General features: G+C 41.5%; 2 protein-coding genes across 5 annotated transcripts; one reads left to right on the top strand and one right to left on the bottom strand.

The window, feature by feature from the left end:
• Positions 1 to 21,691, top strand: abcf1 (ATP-binding cassette, sub-family F (GCN20), member 1). Of its 4 annotated transcripts, none has more exons than XM_068704378.1 (24): positions 1 to 214; positions 1,235 to 1,281; positions 1,391 to 1,477; positions 3,205 to 3,331; positions 3,427 to 3,461; positions 3,537 to 3,626; positions 4,491 to 4,586; positions 4,676 to 4,771; positions 9,028 to 9,150; positions 9,303 to 9,403; positions 11,161 to 11,246; positions 11,328 to 11,467; positions 12,544 to 12,692; positions 12,784 to 12,867; positions 13,671 to 13,795; positions 14,999 to 15,111; positions 15,338 to 15,512; positions 18,408 to 18,482; positions 19,685 to 19,755; positions 19,836 to 19,868; positions 19,985 to 20,153; positions 20,249 to 20,313; positions 20,398 to 20,470; positions 21,362 to 21,691. In XM_068704378.1, the coding sequence occupies exons 1-24, from the start codon at positions 154 to 156 to the stop codon at positions 21,526 to 21,528; spliced, it is 2,388 nt and encodes a 795-aa protein (XP_068560479.1). In that variant the 5' UTR covers positions 1 to 153; the 3' UTR covers positions 21,529 to 21,691. The 4 variants fall into 4 exon arrangements, with proteins under 4 accessions (XP_068560479.1, XP_068560482.1, XP_068560481.1 ...); XM_068704381.1 differs by having other exon boundaries at positions 2 to 214; positions 1,391 to 1,465; XM_068704380.1 differs by having other exon boundaries at positions 2 to 214; positions 1,232 to 1,281; positions 1,391 to 1,465.
• Positions 21,682 to 27,498, bottom strand: mrps18b (mitochondrial ribosomal protein S18B). The gene is made up of 7 exons (XM_068704382.1): positions 27,410 to 27,498; positions 24,615 to 24,774; positions 24,443 to 24,540; positions 24,286 to 24,354; positions 22,684 to 22,750; positions 22,549 to 22,608; positions 21,682 to 22,031 (listed from the first exon to the last, which is right to left on the bottom strand). Exons 1-7 carry the CDS (start codon positions 27,488 to 27,490, stop codon positions 21,835 to 21,837), a joined length of 732 nt encoding a protein of 243 aa, XP_068560483.1. The 5' UTR covers positions 27,491 to 27,498; the 3' UTR covers positions 21,682 to 21,834.
• Positions 27,499 to 27,727: the final 229 nt, after the last annotated feature.

Here is a 27,727-nt window from a genome sequence, read left to right as displayed (position 1 = left end):
ACGAAGCAGAACAAAACTTTGTTGATGACCCGGCATGTGCCTGCCGACGTTGGGCCGCATGACGTGTGATGCTATTCATTCTACTGGATAGAAAAAGGACATCGTTTAAGCTAAGCTACGTTATTTTCAGGAAGTCGAAGTTAGAGCAACAGAATGCCCAAGAAGGTGAAAGAAGAAGCAGTGTGGGTGGGCGATGAAGTCGCCCCGGCAGCTGGTGAGATTAGGTTAACGTGTAGTGAGAAGCTAGCCAGCAGGCTAACTAGTGTCACAGCTAGGCTAGCGTGAATGCTAATCAAGCAGTAATGTTAGTCCAGATGAAGTGTCACGAACGCCAATCTGCGTTGAAAATCTTCAATTTTCGCTCTGACCTGGTGATTAGAAACGGTGGATATCTGGTCATAAACCACGTCATTTCTTTCGTGATCTAGAGCATCTTCTGGTCGATTCGGATACAAAAGAGTTCACCTAGAGGGGTTCATTGTAATACATTCCAACTTATAATTGAAGTCAATTGCTCAATAATTAGACAACGTTAAGCTAGACAGAGCTAACAATTACATGTAATAGTGAAATCGTTAAAATGGCCAACGTGTTTTGATCGGCGATCTAACCGTTGATTAGCATCTAATGCTAACGTGAATCTAAACAAATGGTGGATGTAGTTAAGTTTGGTCTAACAGAACGACACATACACCGGGCTCATTTGGTCAGCAAATGCTACTATGTCAGCATGAATGAATATCATATTATAAATGATATCACTTTTAATAACTAACGCTAAGTGATAAACAAATGTAGCTTTCAGCTAGCTGTGACGCGTCTGTCCATTCATGACATCATCAGGTGATGCAATTCTACTGTCGGCATTGACATGTGAAATAAAGAGGCAGTTTAGTCGTGACAGTACAATCAGAAACAGTCAGGACTCCAGTCATGACTTCATTGTTTAGATTTTCTTCATTACAGTAAACGGATAAACTAAAACAGAAATGAAACGATGACTATGAGGTTAAAAATGCTGACTCAGGTTAAAGGGGTTTGAGGATGTTCACAGTGTAACGTTACAGCCATGAGCTCTCCATACAAGGGAAAGGATGAAGTGTGTTAGTAAGCCTCCAAAACAGTTCATTTAGTTTATTTTCAGGCAGTTTGCTGCAGTCACACCTGACACGTATAATGTCTGATAGCGCCCCACTGATATTGTCAAATAAAAAATCTGTTATTCTTCCAGCAGATAAAACGGTGAAAAAGGGGAAGAAAGATAAAAAGGGGAAAAAAAGTGTGAGTACTCATTTGTAGTTTGTAAGTAGAGTATTAAAAGGCTTCATAGCTGCAGTTTTATCTCTGCAGTACATCTCATTGGATTTGTTGTGTGAATGTTTTTCTCCAGTTCTTTGATGAACTCGCCACGGATGGCAAACCTGAAGTAGATGAGGTGGCTGTGAAAGACGCGCAAGGAAAACAGGTGAGTCTGAAAGTATGTATTCAATAACTGATGACTCTTAAAAACAACTATGTATACAATTTGCTGGCTAACGTGACTTTTTAGGCTTGCAGAATGTCAGAGGTCCAATTCTGTAGTAACAAACCAAAGTCTGCTTTTCAGCCTCCTTATTATTATCATCATTATTATTATTATTATTATTATTATTATAGCCCATTTCAGACATGCACTGCTTGTACATGTAGTTGTGCCGGCACTTTTAGTATTTTTTTAGGATATTTTTTACATTTTTCCAGATCAGTATCAGGACTGATCTGGGCCCTTTTTTTTAAAACGATAGATATCAGCTAAAATATAGCTGATCAAAGTTCGATTCTGCCTGTACTGTGGTTTGTTACCTCAGCCTGCTAGTGTTGCTCTCCTGATCGATAGCCAACTCTTCAGTGCAGCGCTTTTCTTTTTTCTGCATCTCAGTAGATATAGAAATCCAAAGTGTTCAATATAGAATGAATCAAAAAGCAATTATGAAATAATTATATGAATAAATTGTGTGAAATATGTAGACAAGTCAACAATTTGTGATAAATATATGAACAAATGAATTGGTGTCAGTTAGAAAAATGCCATGATGAAATAAAGGCATTTGAAAATCTATATGAAATAAAAATGAGCTCTTATAAAACATATTAAAATACGAAGAGTGAAATGACTTCATGTTATGAGTTTTAATGGTTTATTACATTATTTCATTCAATCTTTATAGATAATTGAGAATAAGCTCTCATTTTAATAATGTCTGGAATATACACATAATAGATGTGAAGATAGAGGTCATCAAGGAAACAATTAAAAGCATCTTTAGATTAGGTGAAATGTTTGGTTATTAACTGACCAATGGATACTAAAGCATTGAGTTTTAAAGCATACTGTAGGACAAAGGTAGATTTTCCAAGTTCAGTGATAACTGTGGATGCTTCAAGTGTAAGCCAATCATTTGAACGAGTTTGATTAGATCTAGAGATTCAGACCATTAATGAAGTGAGATAAGGTGGCAGATCACCAACAATGGCTTAATACGGAAAGAGATGACAGTGCATATCACGCTTCTCTGATACAATGGTGAGTACCACACCACTTATCCCCAGGGAGGACGGAGTGATATTCAGAATCTCTGGGTTTAAGAAAGGACGCAGCCAATACGTCTATAGACCACAGCTCCATAATCCGAGACTGATTCAACAACGGCCTTTCTGCTAATCACTGGGAAGCTGGTTCTGTTCATGTACAAGAAGCCATTTTTTTTTTTTTATGTTTACTGACATCTGTATCTGCATCTGTATGAAATTTAAACGTAAATTGCTGGTCAACAGAGAAGAGCATGACTTTTGTTTTATTTGTATGAAATACCAGTATCGGACTAAAAAGTGCAACTTAAAAGGGATTAAAGGAGAGTTGCAGATTCTCAATGACTCATTGCACAGAGCCAGCGATACAATAGACAACAGGTCAGTAATCAGCTGGGAAAGTTTGAGGTTACTACTAACCTTGTAATAAGTAATGACATTTAAATATTACTAAAACTCACAAATTATTGCTTCATTTATGTATTGTGCACTATTTATTCATATGACTATATCATCATTCCTTTATTTAATGATGAGCACTTTGAGGCAAAGTTTTTGTGTAAATTCTTTTTCTGTCTTTTGGCGTTTCCACTGAATTTTCAAATTGATAATTGAATTTCAAACTCCTCTTTTCAGTCTCAGAAAAAGAAAAAAGACCGTCGGAAAGGAAAAAGTGGAGATGCAGATGAGGATGACGATGAGGATGTCATGCTGAAGCTGAAAAAGCTTTCAGTGCAAGCAAGTGACGAGGAAGATGAGCCAGGTATGACGTTTCAAGAATGATGCTTGCAATGAAATTGTTCTTATCCTCACACTTGTACATTCATAGTTCAGTGCTCTTGCCTTTCCTTCCCACAGTCATCGCCCGCAGTAAAGGGAACAAGAAGAATAAGGTTTGTCTTAAGTCTGCACTAACACACTGCCGACGAACATGTCGGCAGTGTAAAGCATCTCTGGTGTCCTTTCAGGTCGGAAACATCTTTGCTGCTCTCAGCCAGGGTCAGAGTGATGAGGGTGAGGACAGTAATTTGGATGAAGAAGATACACCAGCAAAAAAGGTACAGTTCTTTCTTTGGCTTAAAATGACCACAAACAAATGCAGCTTAAGTGTGTGATGCTACCTTTTAGAGCCGCTACCTGGAGCTGATCCCCAAAAGGCCCCTCAAGTATGAAAGATCTAAGATGCCGACATGAAAATCAATCAAATTAAGAGATCAATTGAAATGCAGTGACCATAGTTCTCTGTATTTCCTTCTTATGTATGTGTTTACCATGTAATAATAGAAAACATGTTAAAACTACAAAGTTAAGTATTTTGTCTTTAATAACTGAATAAAAAGTTTTTCATTCCGACTTGAATTTTCCATGTCACATCTAACTATCAAGCAAATGTGTGTGTGTGTGTGTGTGTGTGTGTGTGTGTACACACACACACACACACACACACACACACACACACACACACACATATACATGCACACATATACATACACACACACACTTGCTTGATAGTTAGATGTGACATGGAAAAAAAAAGTATATATATATTTGTGTGTGTGTGTGTATACACTTGGAAAGTGAGGCGTGAGTTTGCAGTCTGTAACTCACCATTAAAGTGAGGCGTGAGTTTGCAGTCTGTAACTCACCATTAGATGCCACTAAATCTTACATCTTACACGCTGTTTCTTTAACATGTGTCGATCTTGCTCTAGACACCATTAACCATTTTTTATATATATATATATATATATATATATATATATATATATATATATATATATATATGTATTTTTTTTTTTTTTTTTTTTGTCACCAGAAAATGATGAGGACAAGAAGCCAACACAAGGCTTCCTTTTTTCCTTTTCATCTAATTGTTAGCCTCCTCCAGGTAACCGTGATGTGATTTAACTCTGTCCATGCAGAGAGGGAAACCTGCTGTACGATCACACAGTAAGGATGAAGATGAGGAGGAGGAGGATGACGACGACGACGACAGTGACGCGGGTGACATGATGATGGTAAGTTTGTCCTCCACAGAGCTGTCTCTTCTCCTGTCCTGCTGTGGATCGGTGTGGCAGCACTTCTCTTTTCTGTTTGTGCCCCTCAGAGTGCTGAGGATGTCATCGCAGAGCAGGCCAAGCAGCAGGAAGACGACCCCTTTGCTAACCTCAGTAAAAAGGAAAAGAAGAAGAAAAAGAAACAGGTGATCATTATGTATGCTGTTATGATGCTTTGATTATATAAACCTCCTCTTATTTATTTTAAATGTTAAAAGCATGAACTGCTGCTCAACCAGTGGGAAGAGTTGTGTAATGTAGAGGGTTCCTAGACGCGGTCAGGTCGCTGTACTCCTAAAACCGCCAACAGCCAAATTGACCCTCTACTCGAGAGCACACGGTTCCTTTAATTATCATTCTACTATACAGGGTTGTATAAGCAAATGCTCTAGTTATAGTCCCTGCAAGCTACTCACAAAATGATAATATTCAATAAAATCATAGTGAACTTTGTTTTTATAGAATTTAATCGCACCAGATCTCAATTAACTAAATATTCATTTTGAAAATCTCTATTGATATATTGATATCATTGTTTCTATTCGTCGAGAACAAAATTACATAGGAACGGTCAATGGAAACCAAAATCATTAACCCATTGTGAGCTAGATTAAAAATCACACAAAATCAAAGTGAAATGTCAAAATCATAGCTGATCCCACTTTCACCTCATAATGTGGCTCAGTAGTGTGTTTGGCCCCCAATTACCTGTGTGGACAGGTAATTGGGGGCCGACAAGTGGTGTCCTGGGGGATCTCCTCCCAGACCTGGATCAGGTGATCAGTGAGCTGCTATACAGTCTGTGGTGGTACTTGGCGGCGTCAGGTTCTGGGGAACGTGAAGGCCAGTCAATGGCATCAACACCTTCATCTTCCAGGAACTGTCTACACACTGACCACATGAGGCCGGGCATTGTCTTGCACCAGGAGGAACTCGGGGCCCACTTACACCAGCCTAAGGTCTGACAATGGGTCCGAGGACTTCATCTCGGTAGCTAACAGCAGTTAGGGCACCGTTGGCTAGCGCATGGAGGTTTGTGCGACCCTCCAAGGATATGCCTCCCCAGACCATCACTGGATGATGTTGCAGGCAGCATAACGTTCGTCACGTCGTCTCCAGACTCTCACGTCGGTCACATGAGCCTTATTGTGAACCTGCTCTCATCAGTGAAGACTACGAGGCATCAGTGAAGGACCTGCCAATGAAGGACCTGCCAATTTTGATGTTCTATGGCAAATGCCAATGGAGCTGCACTGTGCTGGGCTGTGAGCACAGGTCCCACTAGAGGACGCCAGGCCCTCATTCCACCCTCATGGAGTCTGTTTCTGACAGTCTGGTCAGAAATATGCACACGAGTAGCCCTCCTAGTAGTGCTCCTCCTTCTCCTTCTCCTCACACAAAGGAGCAGATACCGGTCCTGCTGCTGTTGCCAGTTCTCCTCATGTAATGGCCAAACTCCTGGTATCTCCTCCAGGCTCTTGAGACGGTGCTGGGAGACACAGCAAATCTTCTTGCGATGGCTCATGTGAATGTGCCATCCTGAAGGAGCTGGACTGCAACCTGAATGGACTGCAGGTACCGCCCACAGGAGAGAAACGCACTTACTGTAATACATGAATACATTCATGTCATCATTTTTCCGGGTTTGTTTTGATGAGCAGGAGAGGTTGATGAGCCTCGCTAGCTGTAAGGGAGGAGTTAATGTCTTCAGCAGAACTCTTGATGGACTCGTTGTCTTTTCTTCTCATCACAAGGTAACCTTATGGGCAATAACTTTATGATGGTGATCAGAGAACTGACCTGAACTCCTGAAGAACAAATCTCCTTTCTCTGACTGGATTACGTAACCTGATCAAGACATTCTGATTATTTTATTTGAAAGGACAATCTTGTGAAGGCATGAGGTGATCTGACAACAAGTGGTGTTAATATATGATGACTGATCGTTCTGGGTTAGATGTGGTGAACATGTGATGTTAACTTAAGCCACACTTCTCGGTCACGTGTTTATTTCACACGTTAAAGCTGCTTAGCAGTCAAATAACGTTAGTAAATGTTACCTTTGTTTCTTGGTAACGTTAGTAAATGTTACCTTTGTCTCTTGGTAACGTTAGTAAATGTTACTTTTTAGCTACATTAGCATTGCTAGCATTAAAACCCTGTTTGCTGGTTATAAATGATTTGTTTAGCTAACAGAGCAATACTGTTGAGAGCTAGCAATCAGCAGTAACTTAGAAGTCAGCTAGTCCGTTACCTGCTAGCTAACGGTAAAGTTACTTAGTCCACTAACTTTTTGTAGTTTTATGTAAAAAATCCATCTCATCTTTTCTATACTGACTCGTGAAAGTGGTACCAGTCTCTCTGGGCTCTTGGGTCTTCTTGGTGAAGCTAGTTGGTGCTGAACAACGAACGACCAGTAGCTGTCCAATAGTGATGACTGTAAACAATACCCAGGTAAGATGAGTTATGACCTAGTGTCACCTCTTCTGTTTTACATCTATGCCACTGGCAATCAGACAGCTTTCCCCTCTCTTCAACATACTAAACAATTACAAAATATGAATACCCAACAATAATAATGATGATGATGATGATGATAGAACAATATACAGTAATAATCTTTCACTGAGCACAGAGGAGCCATGTGGTGGAGCTTGCAGCCCCTCTGTGGTTGTCTCTGGCTACCTCTTCATGTCCGTGGTGATGACCACGTGCTGCTGTTGTGTGCTGAGGGTGTTTGTCTCAGGCTTACACTGATATACGGACAGCAGCATTGTGTCGCGTTTCAGCACCGTCGTACTGAACGACTCTCTGTTCTCCTTGGCACAGAAGGTGGGAGCTTCGGTTTGTTGCTGCTTCCCTTATTAGTACAGGGCTCCACCAGCTTCAGCGCCACACTCACTCCACTGCTGTCATTTCTTTCCAGGAATGGGAAGCCGTCCTCCATGTTCCTACTGTCAACATCAGCAGCCAGCCAAAACTTGATCCCAAACTTGTCAGCTTGTTTGTCATATACTGTATGAAGTGGCGTCATGCTTTGTTGGGAACGGTTGCTCATCCACCGTTGTGTCTGACGTCTTCTTTTCCAACTTATCCGTCACTTTCTTTGTGTGTAGTTTTGTTGGTGGTCAACTGGCAACGGTGGGTCTCCTTCTGATCAAAGCGCAGGTAGCGCATGATTTCTTGAAACCAGTTCATCTGCAGAGTTCTGATGCATTGCCCCGTTGCTCTGCTCAGAAATGTTCAAAGTCTGTTTTTCCAGGAGTTGCTTCTCACGTTCAGACGCAGAAGCAATGCCTTCAGCTCCACCAGAGACGCATCAAAATTGGTTCTCTCTTCTCCCGCTCTGTGCCCTCAGCCATGGTGCATTCAGAAATGTGCTGCAACATTACATCTGTGAGGATGTTTTGCATTTTCGGCCTCCACCAGACTTGATTCCTCTGGTGACAGCTCCGTGGCACACATCCAACAGAAGAAAGGAGAAGACTGTTTCAGGTTGGGTGGGTGTGAATTTGAGCTGTTGCCTCCAGATGCTCCACCTTCATTAGACAAAGTTTACAGATTTTCCTTATTAACAACATCAGGTCTCTGTTCTCAAATATTGCCAAATCTCGTCACATGACAAGTGAAATCTGACTCCCCTTACCTTGTGCTGCAACTCTGTTGCTGCTGCTCTACGGAGTGGAACTTATTTGCTTTATAATTGTAGCATCAGCCAGCAAACTGCATTAAAAACACACTCAGTATTTTACTAATTGTTTTTTTTCTTCTGATGAACATGGGTGCTGGTATGCAAACATTTACCTAATGATTCTTTTTTCTATTGAAAAAAAGCAAAATGATGGTGGGGGGTGAAAGTAATGTGATCTGATATGCCAGTGTGTATAACACCTGTATCACCGGTTACTGTGGAAACACTGTTATCACCGGTATCACTGGTAACACATCTTAGCTGTGGCATAACAACATATTAATATGGTAACTGAATTTTTAAAAAGCAGATTAATCAGCCCTATACAAAATATAGGTCATCTAAATGTCACCTTTAATGTATATTATACTATTTAAAATGTACAATATAAAATGGAAACAAATATAAGGCCCATCTTCGAGGCATCCCACTTTGGCAGGTCCAAGTGTCCTTTGGTAAGATACTGAACCCCACATAGCTCTGGAAGGCTGTGTGTGTGTGTGTGTGTGTGTGTGTGTGTGTGTGTGTGTGTGTGTGTGTGTGTGTGTGAGAGAGAATGGCTGAATGCTGACATGTAGTTGAGTGGTCAGAAGACTGGACTAATGTCTTGTGTTTAGTCTGCAGAAGTAACCCTGATGATGTGAGCTGTAGACTTATTTACTGTTGTGGTCTTAGGTTCTCATCTCTGTGTGTTGGTCTGTTTGCTTACAGATGGAGTATGAGCGTCAGGTGGCCAGTATCCGTGCTCAGAACGCCTTGGAGGGAGATTTCTCCATTTCCCAGGCAGAGATGTCCTCCAGACAGGCCATGCTAGAGAACGCCTCTGATATCAAGGTGGGAAACTTCTCTTGACATGTGACCCATGATGAAAGAATTGATCTAATTAATGAAGCTCTTTAGATGTTTTTAACAATGACAACTAGTGTGGAGATGCTGCATGTGCAGCAGAACTATGTGTTGGTGAAGATTCGTTTTGTGCCCTTTAGCTGGAGAGGTTCAGCATCTCTGCTCATGGCAAGGAGCTTTTCATCAACGCTGACCTTCTCATTGTGGCAGGAAGAAGATATGGTTTGGTTGGACCAAATGGGTAAGTATCTTCTACTGGCTGTGGATACAGACGTCTACCGCTAACGGTGTTACTCAGAGGACCGGGTGTTGGGTTAAATTTGTAATAGGGCTGAAACTAAAGGAACTCCATTACTACAAAGCATGCTGCTAATCAATGGTGCGCGGATTAAATCGATTTGAGTTGAAATCAGCAGGAGGAGAGCGAGTTAATGTAGCCGTTAGCTCTCCTGCTGGCTAAAAAAAACAAGCTAACGTTCATTGAAGTAGCATTAAGTGACATTATGATGCGTTTAATCTCTATTTAGTAAAAATGACTGTCGGGTGAAGGTAAATTCTAACATTATTAGGATGTGTTCAAATGTAGTTTTAGTGAGAAATTTGAATAAATCCAGTGGTTTGAAGGAGATGTTTTCACAGCAATATTAAATAGATATTAGAGATGAATGTTATGACCAGTTTAACTTCCTAACTCTAGCTCTAAGAAGCTTATAATACATCGTTAAAACTACAAATGACAAGAATAGTTCTTGATGATTTATGTCCTAATCATTTGAATTGTTTTTTTATGGAAATAACCACTATAGATGACAATAACAAGGTAAACAGACAACTTTTACAATTGTTGATAGTTTCACTTCAGGACAGCTGAAATCATTTTTTAGGACAGGGTGAAAAAAGTTAGCGAGGAGCTTTGAATCCCAGAACGGAATATGGCACGAAAATTAACTAAATGGGTTTAGTTTTGACAGATAGTATATTCGTATGCTATTTAAGCAATAAGAATTATTGGACATAATCGGTAGAAGTAGAGTAGTAAAATGGCTGACAGCTGTAGCCCTGCACTGGTTGCTAGGGCTCTCAATGTACACACACACATGTGACATACAGGCAAAACAAAGACAACCGGCTGAAGAAGAATAAGTTAAACCAGTGTTTCCACTGATAAAAGCAAATCGCAAAAGAAGAATAGTAGTACTGGACCTGGTCTGTGAGTATGAGAGTGGAGAGGAAGAGGGAGTGAGACGCTGCCTGGATGTAGGGGAGAGATGTGACCCATGACATTTCATACACCAGAGGTAAACAACGCAAACCTGCCGATGGGCATCCAACCTGCACAGGACCTGTTCATAAGAGACAGCCGACACACTGCCTACATGTTAGTAGGACTTCATAGTACACACTTCACTAAACTCACACTCCGTCTCTCGCTTATCCACATGAGCGCTCGCTCTCTCCCTCTCTCTGCAAAAGTTTTTGTGCCAAGAATTTGGTTTGCCAAGAACAGTCGTTTATCAGCTTTCTTCACCAGGATGATGACGTGTAAGGACCGTGTCAGGTTGTTTGTGATGATAGAATTTCCATATGGGAGGGGGGGGGGGCTCTCGTAGCTGTGCCTACGGTGTATGACTAGTGTAGTGTGAATGTTATTCGTGATAGACAGGTGGTACCTTGCATGGTCGCCCCTGTCATTAGTGAATACTAGCTGCTATAACAAAAGAAAACCAACAAAAAACATCTGTATCTGACGGTTTGGCTCATCGGCAATCAATATTGCCGATTCCAAAGAACGTGATTGGGGCATCTCTAAAAGTGATCCGATCCGAGACTCCATCTGAACCTTGAGCTGGGTGATCTTTTGCTTCCCTAATGAAGCGCTCACTGCAGGTTTCCTGGAGGTGTGGCCAGTAGCCGGGTTACTATGGCTTGTAATAGTTGCCAATGTATTTCCTGTTGTACACTGATCCAGTATTCACTTGTCTCCGTCTCATCTTTCAGCAAAGGAAAGACCACGTTACTGAAACACATAGCCAACAGAGCTCTCAGCATTCCCCCCAACATTGATGTGCTGCTGTGTGAACAGGGTAAGTGACCTGTCACAAATCCCTTGTCTGTCCATGTTGGCGCCGCCCACTGACTCTGTCATGTACCTGTTTTTGTGTTAGAGGTGGTAGCTGATGACACGCCGGCGGTGCAGGCAGTGCTGAAGGCAGACACCCGCCGTCTGAAGCTTCTGGAGGAGGAGAGACAGCTCCAGGCTCGTCTGGAGAAGGGAGAGGACAGTGTGGCTGAGAGGCTGGAGAAGGTGAGTGCCAGTTTACCAGGCTTGTCTTTAGAATATTTATGTATTTGCTCTGCTTTTTAACAGGCATTTAACCCATGCTAAGCATTAGGACCAGTGGGTCCAGCATTAGAACACAGTGGAGCATTTAGCAGCATAAGAGGCAGAGCTTTCTATCAGGAGAGGGTGGAGACCCAAACCAGAGCATAGAGAGAGAGAATATGTGCCTTACATTCATACCTGCAAACTTGTCGCTTCGCTGGCCAGTTGACCCCCCCCCCCCCCCCCCCGAAGGCCAGCCAGCCAGCATTTTCCAGATTGTAGTGAGACGAGGAGAAAAGGTGATGTCGTGATCTTCACAATAAAACATCTTTGACGCGACGTGTCGAGTCTTGGCCAGTCAGCGTTAAGATGTCTACAGCGTCTTCATTTCATAGTCATGTCCCTAGTCGGCTTGATATCACGTTAGCTAACGTTAGTGGATTGTGTTGGCATTAAAGTTTAAGTTCCGTTATGTTCCGTTACAGGTCAGACTTGCTGGGTTAAGGCTAACGTCCACTGCATGTGAAACTGTGTCGACCGTTAACGTTCGTCAGTATCGTGATTTAGGAGGAAAAAAAACGTAACGTGATGAAACATGCAGCTGTACATTAATCCAAATGAATGATGGTGCTGCTCTTTGTCTACTGGCAACTGTTCACATTATCATCTTTACAAGGTGATAGAATGTCAGCGTTGTGTTCACAGTTATCTCTACTGCCCCCAAGTGGCCAAAGAACTGTATTTCAGCTTTTAAGAATACTTCCAGTGGACTACAATGAACACTTTTTGGATTTCTGGATTAGGGTTATTCCTCATTCCTATCAGTAATGAAATCATGAATTGCTGAAATCTGGGAACACATTGCCACAACAGGACAAAGCAAACAGCACAATGATTCGTTGTACTAGCAGTCATTGTGCAGTGAGGGATTATTAGTGACATTTCAGGTGCACTCGCCTTCAGTTTCACTTCCAAACAAAGTAGTTTAAACAATCTGTTGGCTTGTTTACAGCCTGCCTGATCATGTGACCTGTCTCCGTGTTTCTCCTCCATCACAGGTCTATGAAGAGCTCAGGGCTATAGGAGCTGCAGCAGCTGAGGCCAAGGCCAGAAGGATCCTGGCCGGTCTGTCATTTACCCCTGAGATGCAGAACAGACCCACTAAGAGGTTCTCTGGAGGGTGGAGAATGAGGGTGTCCCTCGCCAGGTACACCATTACAAACCTCATGGGTGGAACTGGTCCAACGTTGACCTGTTAGACGTTCTTTTTCATTCACTCTAACCATCTGTGTCCACAGAGCTCTGTTCATGGAACCCACTCTGCTGATGCTGGACGAACCCACCAACCACCTGGACCTGAACGCCGTCATCTGGCTCAACAAGTACAAAGCAGCTTTTTAATCTAGTGTCTTTTCCTAGGTGATATGAAAGATTATTTAATAGTAGTAGATTTTAATTAGTATTAAGTGGGAAGAAATGATGTTGATGAGGGAAGTTAACTTGGTTAAGCAGAGTTGCATCTGATTGGTAGATGGACTAGATAGATAGATTAGTCTTCTGACCACTCGAAGCACATTCTGAATGAACTTTGACTCAATGTCCTACCTGTTTGAGGCAGAGTGAGACAGACATGTCACTCAGGACATATTGTTTGCTTATATTATTGTGTCTGCCAGTTGAAATAATACAAGCAGCAAAGTGTGGGATGCTGCTTGGCTTCAGTGGAAAGAAAGGCTCAGTGTTTCCACTAGGTTGACTGCTTTGGGGTGGCAGAGGACCACTCTCAAATTGAACACTTAAAAGTTTCCTTAAAGAGACTTGATACAAGATTGGGAGCATATGTTATAACCTCTCAACGGTATTTATCAGTTTCTTTTGGACATAGTTGTGTTCTGTCCCAACAGGATTGTTGACCGTATAGAGAGCTCTCTCACTCTTATTCCATCACTGCAGCTCAGAATAACAGGAGGCCACCTTGCCGTGATAATGGAAATATAAACTATACCCTCTGTTGTTTTTTTAGTATAAGAAAATATAATTAGCTTTCAGTAAATATGTCAGATAGACCTGATCGAGCATTAACTCTCACTCTTACATTAGGTGACTTTTAACTTGAATATTTGTAAATGATGTCTGCTGCTTTTCATTATATTCAAGTTGTTTGTTTGTGTACTCTTTTCCACAGCTATCTTCAAGGCTGGAAGAAGACTCTGCTCATAGTTTCCCACGACCAGAGTTTCCTTGATGAAGTGTGTACAGATATCATCCACTTAGACAATGAGAAGCTCTACTATTACAGAGGGAACTACTGTAAGTGCAATGTAGAGCAAGAACTTATACCTCGGGGATGAGATGTGTCTCAATTCACAAAATGTATTTCTATATAATTGACATTCACCACAAATTTTTTTTTCAATGTACACAAAAATATATATTATGTATAAATATAAAGAAATTCCACATATAAAAATAATAACATTCACAAATATATTTCTGATATACACACACGTTTCTTGTTTTAAATATATGTAATACAAATGGATGTATATGAATGGATTTGCATTTATATACAAACAGTTGAAGCTGCATTTACAAACTCCTTGTCATGTGTGAACTTCACACATGATTTTTTTAGACTCTCCTGAAGTCAGTTGCTGGGAATTGTTTGTAGCCAATCAGATTTCTCCTCTATTTTCAACCAATGAGGATATCCTCTTACATCATACTCATGTAGGGAGCGTGATGGAAAGGAATCTCCTGGAAACAGCTCAGACAGCTAGCTTCAGGGAAAAGGTCCAAACATCTGACAACAAGTGTTGAAACAACCAAACGTGGACGTGTTAGTCTGTAAGGATCCTCCAAACAAAGTGATACAGCTACCGGATCGAAGGTCACACCCACAATGTTGAAGGAAAGCCCATCATCTGGCACACAAACGTAAAGCTACGCTAGTGTTAGCATTAGCCAATATTTGCTAATGCTGCAGGCTATAATACTCAGCTGTCGTATTACTAGTCTATCAAACTAATACAGGCTGAACTCCTCTGATCCAAGAGTTAACTGTACCATTGACACTGCTGTCTGAAGAGTTCTGTCCTGTCCACCCTGTGCATGATGTACGGTCATAAGGGCTCATGTGATTGGTTGAAAATGACATTATAATTGATTTGTGGATCTGTTTACATTTATATATATATTGATAACTATTTTTGTGTTCATTGATAGATATTTTTTGGAGAGTCATTTGTTTATATGATGTGAATCCTTCTGTGTGCTTTCATTAATGACTGATCTGACTTCATAGTTAATGTCTACCTTCAGATCTAATGGATCTGAAATGCAATCTGTTGAGCAACTTCATTTTCTATATCTGTGTTGAAATCTGTCTTCTTGTACCGGGTTAGGACAGGACACGACCGGGTTAGGACAGGACCGGGTTAGCGTTGTGGTTTGACAGAGTGAGACGCACACATTACTCACTGTGTTTTTTGGTTTACTTTGCTTTTTTTAAAGTGACCTTCAAGAAGATGTACGTGCAGAAGCAGAAAGAACTGCAGAAACAGTATGACAAGCAGGAGAAGAAACTGAAAGATCTGAAGGCTGGTGGCAAGTCCACCAAACAGGCTGTAAGTATTCAGTTTCCTAAAGCTGAGACAAAGTGAACTTGACTTTTCTCTCTGTTACAGTAGTCACTGTTGAAACATGCTTAGAAGGTCTTCATGTCTTAAGCAAATGTACAACATAAAACTGTGGACTCACATCAAGATCAGTTAGACCAGTGCTTTATCCATCCATCCGGTCTCATGTTGTTTTGTACGACTAACAGCAGTTTGTCTCAATGTTTCCTCTCAGGAGAAACAAACTAAGGAGGCCCTGACCAGGAAGCAGCAGAAAGGCAAGAAGAAGGGAGGTCAGGAGGAGGAGAGCCAGGATGCCACAGAGCTGCTGAAGAGGCCTAAAGAGTACACCGTCAAGTTCACCTTCCCCAACCCACCTCCTCTCTCACCGCCCATACTGGGACTACACAGTAAGAACTATGAACACCAGCTCAATGCTGCACGTGTTTCAGTAGAGCAGGTGACCAGTGAGCTAACACACAGGTGAGGGCTGACGACATGGTTCGGTTACATGAACCTTCTGTCATGATGGAGGAATTAGGTCAATCTGAGATGTGCGATAATATTGTGATGACAGTATGACTTGCCATGAATAAACAAATATTGAAGTGTGCATATGAGCTGTACATTTCCTCCATCAACCTGGCTGTCTGTCAATTCAGAACAGGATTAAAATGGAATATTTTCAACATAACTAGGCTCTAGAACGGCAACCGTGTAATCATGAGTGACAGCATAACAAAGAAGGCTGAAGACCTTCCTCCAACGTGGGCACTGTGAGAATTATGATTCAACACTTTCTATTCACCATATTCACGTGAATGCAGTGGGGGAAAACTCTGAGCGTCAGCTATCCTGAATACGGAGAGAACCAGCTACTGGTTCGATTAGTCTGTCACAGGGTTTGCTTCACCCTTGGTCCGTGTTTCAAGACGAGTCGGGTGAGTTGCCGACATCGCCGCAGACCTCTGACGCCTTTTACGTGAGCCGATCCTGCCCTGGCGACAGTTCGACTCCGAAGTTTCCTTCTGGATAGCTGGGCTCAGTTTCCCACTCAATCCCCACTGCATTCACGTGAATATGGTGTATAGAAAGTGTTGAATTATAATTCTCACAGTGAAACCGAAAAATAAGATTTGAGTCTGAAAATATAAAATCTGACCTCAAAGATCAAAATATATATGAAAGTGAAAAATGAAAATAAATATTTTATTCAAAACAATTCCAGAACTGAATACAAATTATATTCAACCCAAAAATTACCTTCACTTATTTTTGTTTTGGAATGTTCAAAACTATTGGCCTGGATTTGGCTCCATACAGGTCTACTTCAACTCATCACGCATGTTCATATTGCTATGACGATATCACAGACGAAGACATAATCAAGAATTGGAAATATATTTTGATGCTGACCTCGGAGAACAAGACAGGACACACACATGATGAGAATCAGTGACACACACATGATAAGAATCAGTGACACACATGATGAGAATCAGTGACACACACATGATGAGAATCAGTGACACACATGATTAGAATCAGTGACACACATGATAAGAATCAGTGACACACACATGATGAGAATCAGTGACACACACATGATGAGAATCAGTGACACACACATGATAAGAATCAGTGACACACATGATGAGAATCAGTGACACACACATAAGAATCAGTGACACACACGATAAGAATCAGTGACACATGATAAGAATCAGTGACACATGATTAGAATCAGTGACACACACACACATGATTAGAATCAGTGACACACATGATAAGAATCAGTGACACACACATGATGAGAATCAGTGACACACACATGATGAGAATCAGTGACACACACATGATAAGAATCAGTGACACACATGATGAGAATCAGTGACACACACATAAGAATCAGTGACACACACATAAGAATCAGTGACACACATGATAAGAATCAGTGACACATGATAAGAATCAGTGACACATGATTAGAATCAGTGACACACACATAAGAATCAGTGACACACATGATAAGAATCAGTGACACACATAAGAATCAGTGACACACACATGATGAGAATCAGTGACACACACATGATGAGAATCAGTGACACACATAAGAATCAGTGACACACATGATGAGAATCAGTGACACACATGATGAGAATCAGTGACACATAAGAATCAGTGACACACATAAGAATCAGTGACACACATGATAAGAATCAGTGACACACATGAGAATCAGTGACACGCATGATGAGAATCAGTGACACAGATAAGAATCAGTGACACACATGATAAGAATCAGTGACACATGATAAGAATCAGTGACACACATGATAAGAATCAGTGACACACATGATGAGAATCAGTGACACATAAGAATCAGTGACACACATGATAAGAATCAGTGACACATGATTAGAATCAGTGACACACACATAAGAATCAGTGACACACACATGATGAGAATCAGTGACACACACATGATGAGAATCAGTGACACACACATGATGAGAATCAGTGATACACACACATGATGAGAATCAGTGACAAACACACATGATAAGAATCAGTGACACACACACATGATGAGAATCAGTGACACACACATGATAAGAATCAGTGACACACACACATGATGAGAATCAGTGACACACACATGATGAGAATCAGTGACACACACACATGGTGAGAATCAGTGACACACACATGATAAGAATCAGTGACACACACATGATGAGAATCAGTGACACACATGATAAGAATCAGTGACACACATGATGAGAATCAGTGACACACATAAGAATCAGTGACACACATGATAAGAATCAGTGACACACATGATAAGAATCAGTGACACACATGATAAGAATCAGTGACACACATGATGAGAATCAGTGACGCACATAAGAATCAGTGACACACATGATAAGAATCAGTGACACATGATTAGAATCAGTGACACACACATAAGAATCAGTGACACACACGATGAGAATCAGTGACACACACATGATGAGAATCAGTGATACACACATGATGAGAATCAGTGACAAACACACATGATAAGAATCAGTGACACACACATGATAAGAATCAGTGACACACACACATGATGAGAATCAGTGACACATGATGAGAATCAGTGACAAACACACATGATAAGAATCAGTGACACACACATGATGAGAATCAGTGACACACACACATGATGAGAATCAGTGACACACAGCAACATAAGAGTGAAACCCTGCAGTGAAGTGAATGCTGTCTCTCTCTCTCTCTCTCTCTTTCTACTACAGGTGTGGACTTTGGCTACGGGGGTCAGAAGCCTCTCTTCAAAAACGTGGACTTTGGAATCGACATGGAGTCCAGGAGTAAGTACCATCATTGTTAATGTTGAGAACGTGTTTCTGTGTACTTATGTGTTGGTGGAGGGTTAAGAAGTTGATTTAGTAGCTTAACACGTTGTGCCTCACTAGGAACCTTTTTGGCTTTAAGATTTTTCATTTCATGAAGTTTGGTAAAGTTGAGTGTTTTTCTGAATTTTTTAAGTTCAACATCCGCTACTATAAAAAGTCTATGATGAACTGTGTAGCCAAAATATAGACACAAAAATGTCCCCATTGAATCATTTTAAATCTATAATTTTGATCCCACTGTCATCACAATATAAAAGCATACATTCTATTATATTATTGCTTTCAATGTAGGGCCTGGCTTCGAAATATTTCTTTTTCTATTTTCTTCCAGATTGAGTCATTTTCTCATGTTTGCCCTATGAGGCAAATACATGCTATTTTCCTGGTTTCCACTAGGGGCATTGCTGCTGTGTTATGGAGCCCCGCAGCAAATATATGCAGCAGAAATGATGGACTGTACTTGTATAGCGCCTTTCTAGTCTTCCAACCACTCAAAGCGCTTTAACACTACATGTCGTCAATCCTGATGGGCAGGTGGCTCCTATCTTCTTTGTTTGCTCTGATTCATGCGTCTTTGACCTAAAGAGAAAACCGTGAGCCATTACAGCCTGACATCATTCTATGACGTCAGGCATTCTAGAGCCCTGGCTTCAGTGTGTGTGTGTGTGTGTGTGTGTGTGTGTGTGTGTGTGTGTGTGTGTGTGTGTGTGTGTGTGTGTGTGTGTGTGGGCTCAGTGTAAACGTTTTCAAATGGAAACGTAGTAATGTGGACACGGCCTAATTAGTGCGGTTCTTTTATGCCAATCAAATGTTCTAATCCCTGTAATAGGATGTAATGGTCAATGGTGTCGAACGCAGCACTAAGGTCTTACGAGACAAGAACAGAGACAAGTCCTTTGTCTGGTGCAATTAGAAGCTCATTAGTCATTTTCACCAGTGTGTCTGTGAACATAATGGCGTCACCTCAAAACCTGGCATTTAAAGGGTTAAACTTCCAAAGACTGACTGAACATTTGTTAGTTACACCAGAGGATCTTTCTTCAGAGTGAGGCTCAAGGGTTAAACAGAAATAAACATGGAGGCACTCGGGTAGTTACTATAGAGATCATGATTAGTTGATCTTCCAATCTTCTGCTGACCTGACCTCCTTCCTTCAGTTTGTATAGTTGGACCCAATGGTGTTGGAAAGAGTACCCTGCTGCTGCTGCTCACTGGGAAATTAAATCCTGTAAGTATTGGATATGCAAACATTTGAATTTGACTCAACTATATGTACCAGTGAGGTAACTGGATGTTTCTTCTTTTTAGTCTAAAGGTGAGATGAGGAAGAATCATCGCTTGGTAAGTAACTTCCTGTTAAAGTATGTCTTTTGGATACAGTGCGTATTTCCACACGCTCACACTGTGATTCTGGGAAATGATCAGAGTTGTAACTCTGGTCTATTGTCTGCTTGCAGAAAGTGGGCTTCTTTAACCAGCAGTATGCTGATCAGCTGAACATGGAGGAGACCGCCACAGAGTACCTAATGAGGAACTTCAACCTTCCCTACCAGGACGGCAGGAAGTGCCTGGGACGCTTTGGCCTGGAGAGCCACGCCCACACCATTCAGATCTCTAAACTGTCCGGTACGTACATGGAGCGTCACGACAGGACATTTTCTGTCGGCTTGACAGGAAGGAGACATTTTCTAACATAGTTTTCTGGAATTCTCTCCAAACAGGTGGGCAGAAAGCCAGAGTAGTGTTTGCTGAACTGTCCTGTCGTCAGCCCGACGTGCTGATCCTGGTGAGGATCACTGAGCCTTCTGTACACACTGCTGATGTTCTACCTGACTGACCAACTGACCAGCTGCTTCTTCTTCTCTCCTAGGATGAACCCACCAACAATTTGGACATCGAGTCAATCGATGCCTTATCAGAGGCCATCAATGAATATAAAGGAGGTAAGAGGAGACACGTGGGGTTTCCACCAGCAAGGATCAACTCTAATGATCATAACATTCCCCAGATTGGCTGATGTACAAGTGGATTATCATATTGTAGTGAAATGTATGGGAACTAATGGCTGCCTGGAAAGTAGGAGGAAACACAAATTAAAGGTTCGACGTGCAACCAAGATGCTCGCGTGCAACACTGACTTCATTTAGTTTCTGAAAGAAAAGTGGCCTCAAGGGTGGGAGACACAAAACATCACAACACCTGACACTTATCATTACAGCATGCAAGATTCTTACTTCCATTCAAAAACTAAATGTAATGTTTGTCAGACCACAATGCTCATTTATTGTTAGGTTGAGTGATGGCTTGATTAACAATGTAGGCGCTTGAATTCAGAGCCTGACTGACGATAATATGGTCCGATGTACATTGACACATATTTGTGATTGGGGTCCCTTACATGAGGTTGTTAAAGGGACAGTGTGCTCGGATGGACTAACTCAATAATGGAGACACGTCCTGTTACTGATCAGCTGTTACTTATGGAAGCCTTAACAGAAAAAACAAACAATAAAAAGTACTCCCGTTAAGTCAGAAGAATGATATACTGTGACAAAGTTTTGCAATAGTAAGCCAAAATGTAGGTCAATCAAAAATGCCTTATTTTGACTGAGTGTCAGTTCCATTAGTCATTTGTCATTCCCAACATCTCAACCATTTCTGTTCCTGGTGGAAATAAAGCGCACACTATCTGGAATAAGCTGAAGTGTAGACTTTATTGATGTTAAGAGTGTGTAAAAACTCCAGAGATTGAAGAAAGACTAAGACTACATTCAAGTGATGAAGGGAAAGCTGTCCGTGTTCTTTCTCCTAACGATCTGTCTCTTGTTGTCCAGCTGTGATCATCGTGAGTCACGACGCCCGGCTCATCACGGAGACTCAGTGCCAGATGTGGGTAGTGGAAGACAGTTCGGTCAACCAGATCGATGGAGACTTTGACGATTACAAGCGGGAGGTGCTGGAGTCTCTGGGAGAGACCATGGTCAACAAGGTCAACCCGTGATCACTGTATGCTGCGTACACCCCAGCATGCGTCTCAGAGCAACGCTGATAATAAAAGCCTCTTCCTGGAGTTCCTACTGTTCATTTCTAGAAATATAGAGGGAGGTCTACTAAATATCTGTGGTTATGATCTAAAGCCAAACAATAAAATAAATCCATTTTCATTCCGGTTTTATTGTGCCATTTGTATTTGCATACCAGTAGGACATTTACATTGGTCCAACAGAGGTGCGTGTGTTCAGCAAACTAAAGTAACGTAGTTACAGTCATTACATCATGATCAACTGGATGGGTTCTGTAGTCTTCATCACTTTAAGTAAGCCTTGTATGTCTTCTTCACTTTAGCCACTTCATTCTCATCAGGCGTTATTTCACTGTACCACTTATACCAGGTTTCACCAGAGGTCAACGACTGGGGAGGTGGTGTTGAGCCCACGGCATCATGGGAATTGGAGTAGTCCTCTCCTGAAAATTCCACATATGGAATCTGAAAGGGAAGAAGGCCTGGAAGAGGACACAGGGTGTTTATGAAAAATCACATCGGGTTGTACTGGTGACTTGCTAAATTCTTTCCTCTTATTATATCACTGTCATTTTATATCCAATTTAAACAGTGTTCAAAAAAGAGAACCCAGAAGTCCTTAAAGGGACAGTTGTGATGTTTAGAGGTGTTGTGTGATCTTCACCATCACTGTATTACTACAGGAGTACTGTTTCAAAGAATCGATAGATTCTCACAGCTTTAAACCGTTAGTGTTAGTGTGTGACTTTGGTGTTTTAAAGGGTTAGTTTGGTTCACCAAAGTCGCACAATAACCACAAACAATACACCAGCAACTCCAGGTAAAATGACTCGTCAATGGAGTCCTGTGGCTTTAAAGAGATGGATAGAACTACTCTATTTCTCCGTCGGAGGGAGCTGTCTGACAGCATATTCTAAATACAACGTACACTTAAACACGTCCACAGCTGTACCTCAAAACATCCAACTGTCCTTCCAGGTCTCGTGTCGCCCTACGTACCGTGATCTCTTGCTGTGTTGATTGCCTCATGCAGCTTCTTCTGCTGTTTCATACACACACCTGGAGACAGAACAAACCCATGATCCACTGGACCCCCTGATGCATCAGGTTCATGTGCTCATGTTTAGGACCTACCGGTTCGAGTGGGATCATACACCAATCCAGTGTGGGGACTAATGAACTGCTGCAACAATTTCACATTCTGCAGAAGAGGATACATTTAGGTTAGCTGTTGATATGATTGATTATTGATCAATGGACTCAACAAGAAAGAAAGCTAATTCATTGCTGCCAATATTACGGAAGCCCTGGGAGCTCTCACTGCACCAACATCCCCAATTTGAGAAAACGCTGCCACCTGCAGGACGGTGCTGTAAGAAGCACACAGCTCACTAAAAAGTGAAGCCTGCCGGGATGTGCATGTTGCCATGTTTTTTTTTATTTTTTAAATAAAGTTATTGAAGTCAGCTATCAGCCAGTGGTGTGGAATGTGGTTCTGTTTGTTTCAACATTGTGCTGTGAAGATTCAGAGATTATAGATATCAGCTTTAGCCCTCTGCTTCCTGCCAATTCAAATCAGACATAAAGCACACAGCTGTGAAAGTGGCTAACATGTTAGCTGGCTATAGTTGAAGTTTGGACGGTCAGTCACTAACAAATAACTCAGCCATTGAAACATGTTAACAGGCCCCGACTTTTAGAACAGCTCACAAAGCAAAGCGGAGGGGAACAGCTGGTTTCATTTGAACAATGAACTGTATTTAGGAGATTAGCGTATGATTTGCATGTAAAATATAAATCTGAAAAGTGACTACTGCATCCAACAGTTGTCAAATAAATGTAGTGGGGTAAAAAGTACAATATGTCTCTCTTGAAAGCACTGGGGTAGAAGTATTCAGCATCAAATGGAAGTAGAGTACAAGTCAGTGGAAACTGCACTAAAGTACAGTACTTGAGTAAATGTATGTAGATACTGGAAACATTAGAATTGGTTTCAAGTGATACTGGACCAAAGAATACAGGGCAGAGCCCGACTGATCACACAGCTTTAGAGCCGACACCATCCCATGATTAATCCATCAGTTGGTTAACAGAAATATAATTGCCAACAATTTTGATGATTGAATAATAAAAAATAAATCACATCCGATTTCTCTACTCTTCTATGACGTCAATTGAAAATATTTAGTTTTAAGACATCACTTTGGATTTTTCACAATTATCTGACTTGACCATAAATGGAGAAAGAATTGAGTCGATTGGTTGAATCGTTTTTTTCTGTAGCGGCTTCTCCATTTTGGAACAGTTTGCCTGCTGTTAGAGTCTGTTAACTGTGTTTAACCTGTTTTTAAAGCTGACTTAATTTACACACAGCACATATATGTCTGTCTTTGTGAAGCACTTTGATGCAACATCTGTTTGGATGGACCAGGATGGACCAGGATGGACCAGGATGGCCTGAGGCTGAGGCTCCCTCTGTGTGCTGTCTAACAACATATAGCGCTCCTCCAGGCCGCTACTTGTTATAAACTGTCCAGTTATGCAGCCAGATGCTCCTTATTCAAAGGCTACAGACAAATCAAACATGTATTTATTTCTTTGGAAATAAATCAGTAAAATGAGCAGCTCCAGTTAGAATAAAAGCCTCCAGACAGACTTCAGCAGCGAAAGATCAAGAACAGCACAACGTGTCTGATGTGTGGTGACAGAACCAGTGTGACTGAGATGCTGACCCACCTGATGGTGGATTAGAACGTTTGGATCCCGACAAACTGGACAGGGGTTTCCACATATCTTGTCTCCTCTCTACAGAAACAGAATCAGTGTTTAGGTGACTTCCCTTAACATGACAGATGTGATGCATGGAACCAATGGATTCAAATAGAAATTTTACAATGCAAGTCTTGCGTGTCTTCTGTGGGGGAATGCCACCTTTGTGGTTCCTCCTGTAGCCTGCCCATACTGGATTGGTCCCATACCTCTCAATATACTCTGTCAGGGGAAAGGAATATATTATAAAACAAAGTACAAGGACAGGAGATGAGACTTGAGTTTCTTTTAGGTACCTTCACTCTCCAGATAATCCCAGGGTCTGTCCTTGTAGCGGAGGAGAGCCTCAGCAGCATCCTCACCCTGGAGCAACGCTGCTCTGCAGAACAAGCGACTCGGAGATACAAATGGAGAGAGACCCGGGCAGGATCCTACAGGCAGCCTCTGCAGATACGACTGAACGCAAAAGAAAATGATCTCACCATTGCCATCATCACAACATGAGTAAATGGATGTATTAGCTTCTGCACTGGCTCCCTGTAAAATCTAGAATCAAATTTAAAATCCTTCTAAAGCCTTAATTGGTCAGGCACCATCATATCTTAATGAGCTTATAGTACCGGATTATCCTACTAGAGAGCTGTGCTCCCTAAATTCAGGGTTACTTGTGGTTCTAGAGTCTCAAAAAGTAGGATGGGAGCCAGAGCCTTCAGTTATCAAGATCCTCTTCTGTGGAACCAGCTTCCAGTTTCAGTCCGGGGGGCAGACACACTCACCACATTTAAGAGTAGGCTGAAGACTTTACTCTTTGATAACGCTTATAGTTAGGGCTGGCTCAGGTTTATAGTTAGGGCTGGCTCAGGTTTATAGTTAGGGCTGGCTCAGGTTTATAGTTAGGGCTGGTTCAGGTTTATAGTTAGGGCTGGCTCAGGTTTATAGTTAGGGCTGGCTCAGGTTTATAGTTAGGGCTGGCTCAGGTTTATAGTTAGGACTGGTTCAGGTTTATAGTTAAGGCTGGCTCAGGTTTATAGTTAGGACTGGTTCAGGTTTATAGTTAGGGCTGGCTCAGGTCTATAGTTAGGACTGGTTCAGGTTTATAGTTAGGACTGGTTCAGGTTTATAGTTAGGACTGACTCAGGTTTATAGTTAGGACTGGTTCAGGTTTATAGTTAGGGCTGGCTCAGGTCTATAGTTAGGACTGGTTCAGGTTTATAGTTAGGACTGGTTCAGGTTTATAGTTAGGACTGGTTCAGGTTTATAGTTAGGACTGGTTCAGGTTTATAGTTAGGGCTGGCTCAGGTCTATAGTTAGGACTGGTTCAGGTTTATAGTTAGGACTGGTTCAGGTTTATAGTTAGGACTGACTCAGGTTTATAGTTAGGACTGGTTCAAGTCTATAGTTAGGGCTGGCTCAGGTTTATAGTTAGGGCTGGCTCAGGTTTATAGTTAGGGCTGGCTCAGGTTTATAGTTAGGGCTGTTTGCCTTGGACCAGCCCCTAGATATGCTGCTATAGGCCTTAAAATCCTGCTGTTGGTTTATAAAGTACTGAATGGTTTAGGGCCAAAATACATCTCTGATCTGCTGCTACCTTATGAACCATCCCGACCCCTTAGGTCGTCTGGGACCGGTCTACTTTCTGTTCCCATAGTCAGAACTAAACATGGAGAAGCAGCGTTCAGTTCTTCTGCTCCACATATCTGGAACAAAGTCCCAGAAAGCTGCAGGTCTGCTGAGACCCTCAGCTCCTTTAAATCAAGACTGAAGACTTTTCTGTTTGCTGCTGCCTTTAATTGAACCACATTCAAGGATATTAATCAATTTCCTGCATTTCTGCATTTTACTACTGTATCTTATTTCTTACACTGCTTTTTAGTGTTTCAATGAATGTTCTTAAATCTCCTTTTTTGCCTTATGTTTTGATGCTTTTAATGATTTTATGTGAAGCACTTTGAATTACCTTGTTGTTGAAATGTGCTATACAAATAAACTTGCCTTGTCTTTCCTAGACTGCCGGGGGGCTTCCTAGGATACACTGAGCTCCTCTCTCCCTCCTTCTGTATGAATTCATGTCCCATTATTGCTCATTACTAACGTTGCTTCTTCCCCGGAGTCTTTGTGCTTTCTCTCCTCACAGGTTTCCGTGGATCGTGGTTTTATCTGAACCCTGGTCCTGCCTGAGACCCACTGCTACTATCATTATTATTATTAGTCACATTGCTATTACCGATACCATTAATGCTTTTATTACCATTCTACTATGTACACTGCTGCTGTTAATATTAGTATTCATAATTTTTCCATCATTATTCTGCTAACTTCTTTCACTATGTGAATCATTTATGTCATATGCATTGAATGTGTACTCTGTAATGTTGTTCATTCTGTCCACATGACATCTATCACACTTCTGTCCATCCTGTTAGAGGAAGACCCCCCCCCATATTAAGATGTTTTTGGGGGAGTGTTTCCCGTTCTGGTGTGAGGGTCCTGGGACAGAGGATGTCGCATGTGAACAGATCCTAAAGCCTACTGAGGCAAATTTGTGATTTGGGGCTACACAAAATAAATCAAATTGTGTATTTCGGTCAGTCTAAATAAGATAAGATTAAACTGAATTCATCCCAAGGAGAGATTGTCAACGGTAGCTGCAGTGTAAAGTGGGAAAGAGTACAAACGTATTAGAGAGTGCAAATTAAACTAGAGTACACAAAAATCTATTTTATCAGTGAGGTGCAAAAATCCAAACGTACAAAAGGGACTTGCCTTTCGGACACCGTAGCTAAACAACCCATACACATGCATATTACTTCCTTCTAGAATCACACAATGTCCCTGTGTCCTACAGTAGTGTCTGTGTTGTTGCCGAGAGGTTCTCAAACTCTAATTAACACTAAATAAAGTCAAACCAACGGGCATTTTACCGGAGGCTACGAGTCGCTGGTAGATAGTTACGTTGCAGCACACCGTAGGATTTTGGAAGCGCCCGGCTTGTCATATCACCTCAACATTTCAAAACCTCTGTATTAACTGATCACAAATAAACTCATCGGATGATCGGTATGGCAACAGCAAAGGGACATTAACTAGTTACCTGATACTGTCGTAATGGATGTAAAAGGGAAGGCGAGAGACGGCCCAGAACCTTCGCGATCCTTTGAATGGAGGCAGCCATGTTTTCTGTCCCAGTGGGGTTGTAGGTGAAAGGTGAAATATCAAGCAATAATGTAGAAATATCAAGTTACATTTTTTATCAATCGTGTACCATAAATAATCCCTCTATATTGTGTGTGAAGCCATATTATGACCGTTTTATTTGAATTTGTTGGTGTAGATGATTATTAAAAATGTTGCGTTGTTGTCAACTCTTCATAACCATGGTGACGACACAACCCCCACAGACAAACTAATC

This window comes from Cebidichthys violaceus, unplaced genomic scaffold (genome assembly GCF_023349555.1).
Source record: "Cebidichthys violaceus isolate CVI_PGR_0920_01 unplaced genomic scaffold, fCebVio1.0.p SCAF_91, whole genome shotgun sequence".
Taxonomy (NCBI): Eukaryota; Metazoa; Chordata; class Actinopteri; order Perciformes; family Stichaeidae; genus Cebidichthys; species Cebidichthys violaceus.
Note: the sequence above shows the minus strand (reverse complement) of the source record. Positions and strands in the feature narration are given on the sequence as shown.

What these genes read in the sequence shown, in the direction of transcription:
- abcf1 (XM_068704377.1), top strand. Translation starts at nt 154, where the DNA reads ATGCCCAAGAAGGTGAAAGAAGAAGCAGTGTGGGTGGGCGATGAAGTC. An exon ending in TGAAGTCGCCCCGGCAGCTG is followed by an intron (nt 215 to 1,231) that starts GTGAGATTAGGT and finishes TTATTCTTCCAG; the next exon opens with CAGATAAAACGGTGAAAAAG. An exon ending in TGACGAGGAAGATGAGCCAG is followed by an intron (nt 3,332 to 3,426) that starts GTATGACGTTTC and finishes TCCTTCCCACAG; the next exon opens with TCATCGCCCGCAGTAAAGGG.
- mrps18b (XM_068704382.1), bottom strand. Translation starts at nt 27,490, where the DNA reads ATGGCTGCCTCCATTCAAAGGATCGCGAAGGTTCTGGGCCGTCTCTCG. An exon ending in ATCCATTACGACAGTATCAG is followed by an intron (nt 24,775 to 27,409) that starts GTAACTAGTTAA and finishes TTTTGCGTTCAG; the next exon opens with TCGTATCTGCAGAGGCTGCC. An exon ending in GGATTATCTGGAGAGTGAAG is followed by an intron (nt 24,541 to 24,614) that starts GTACCTAAAAGA and finishes TTCCCCTGACAG; the next exon opens with AGTATATTGAGAGGTATGGG.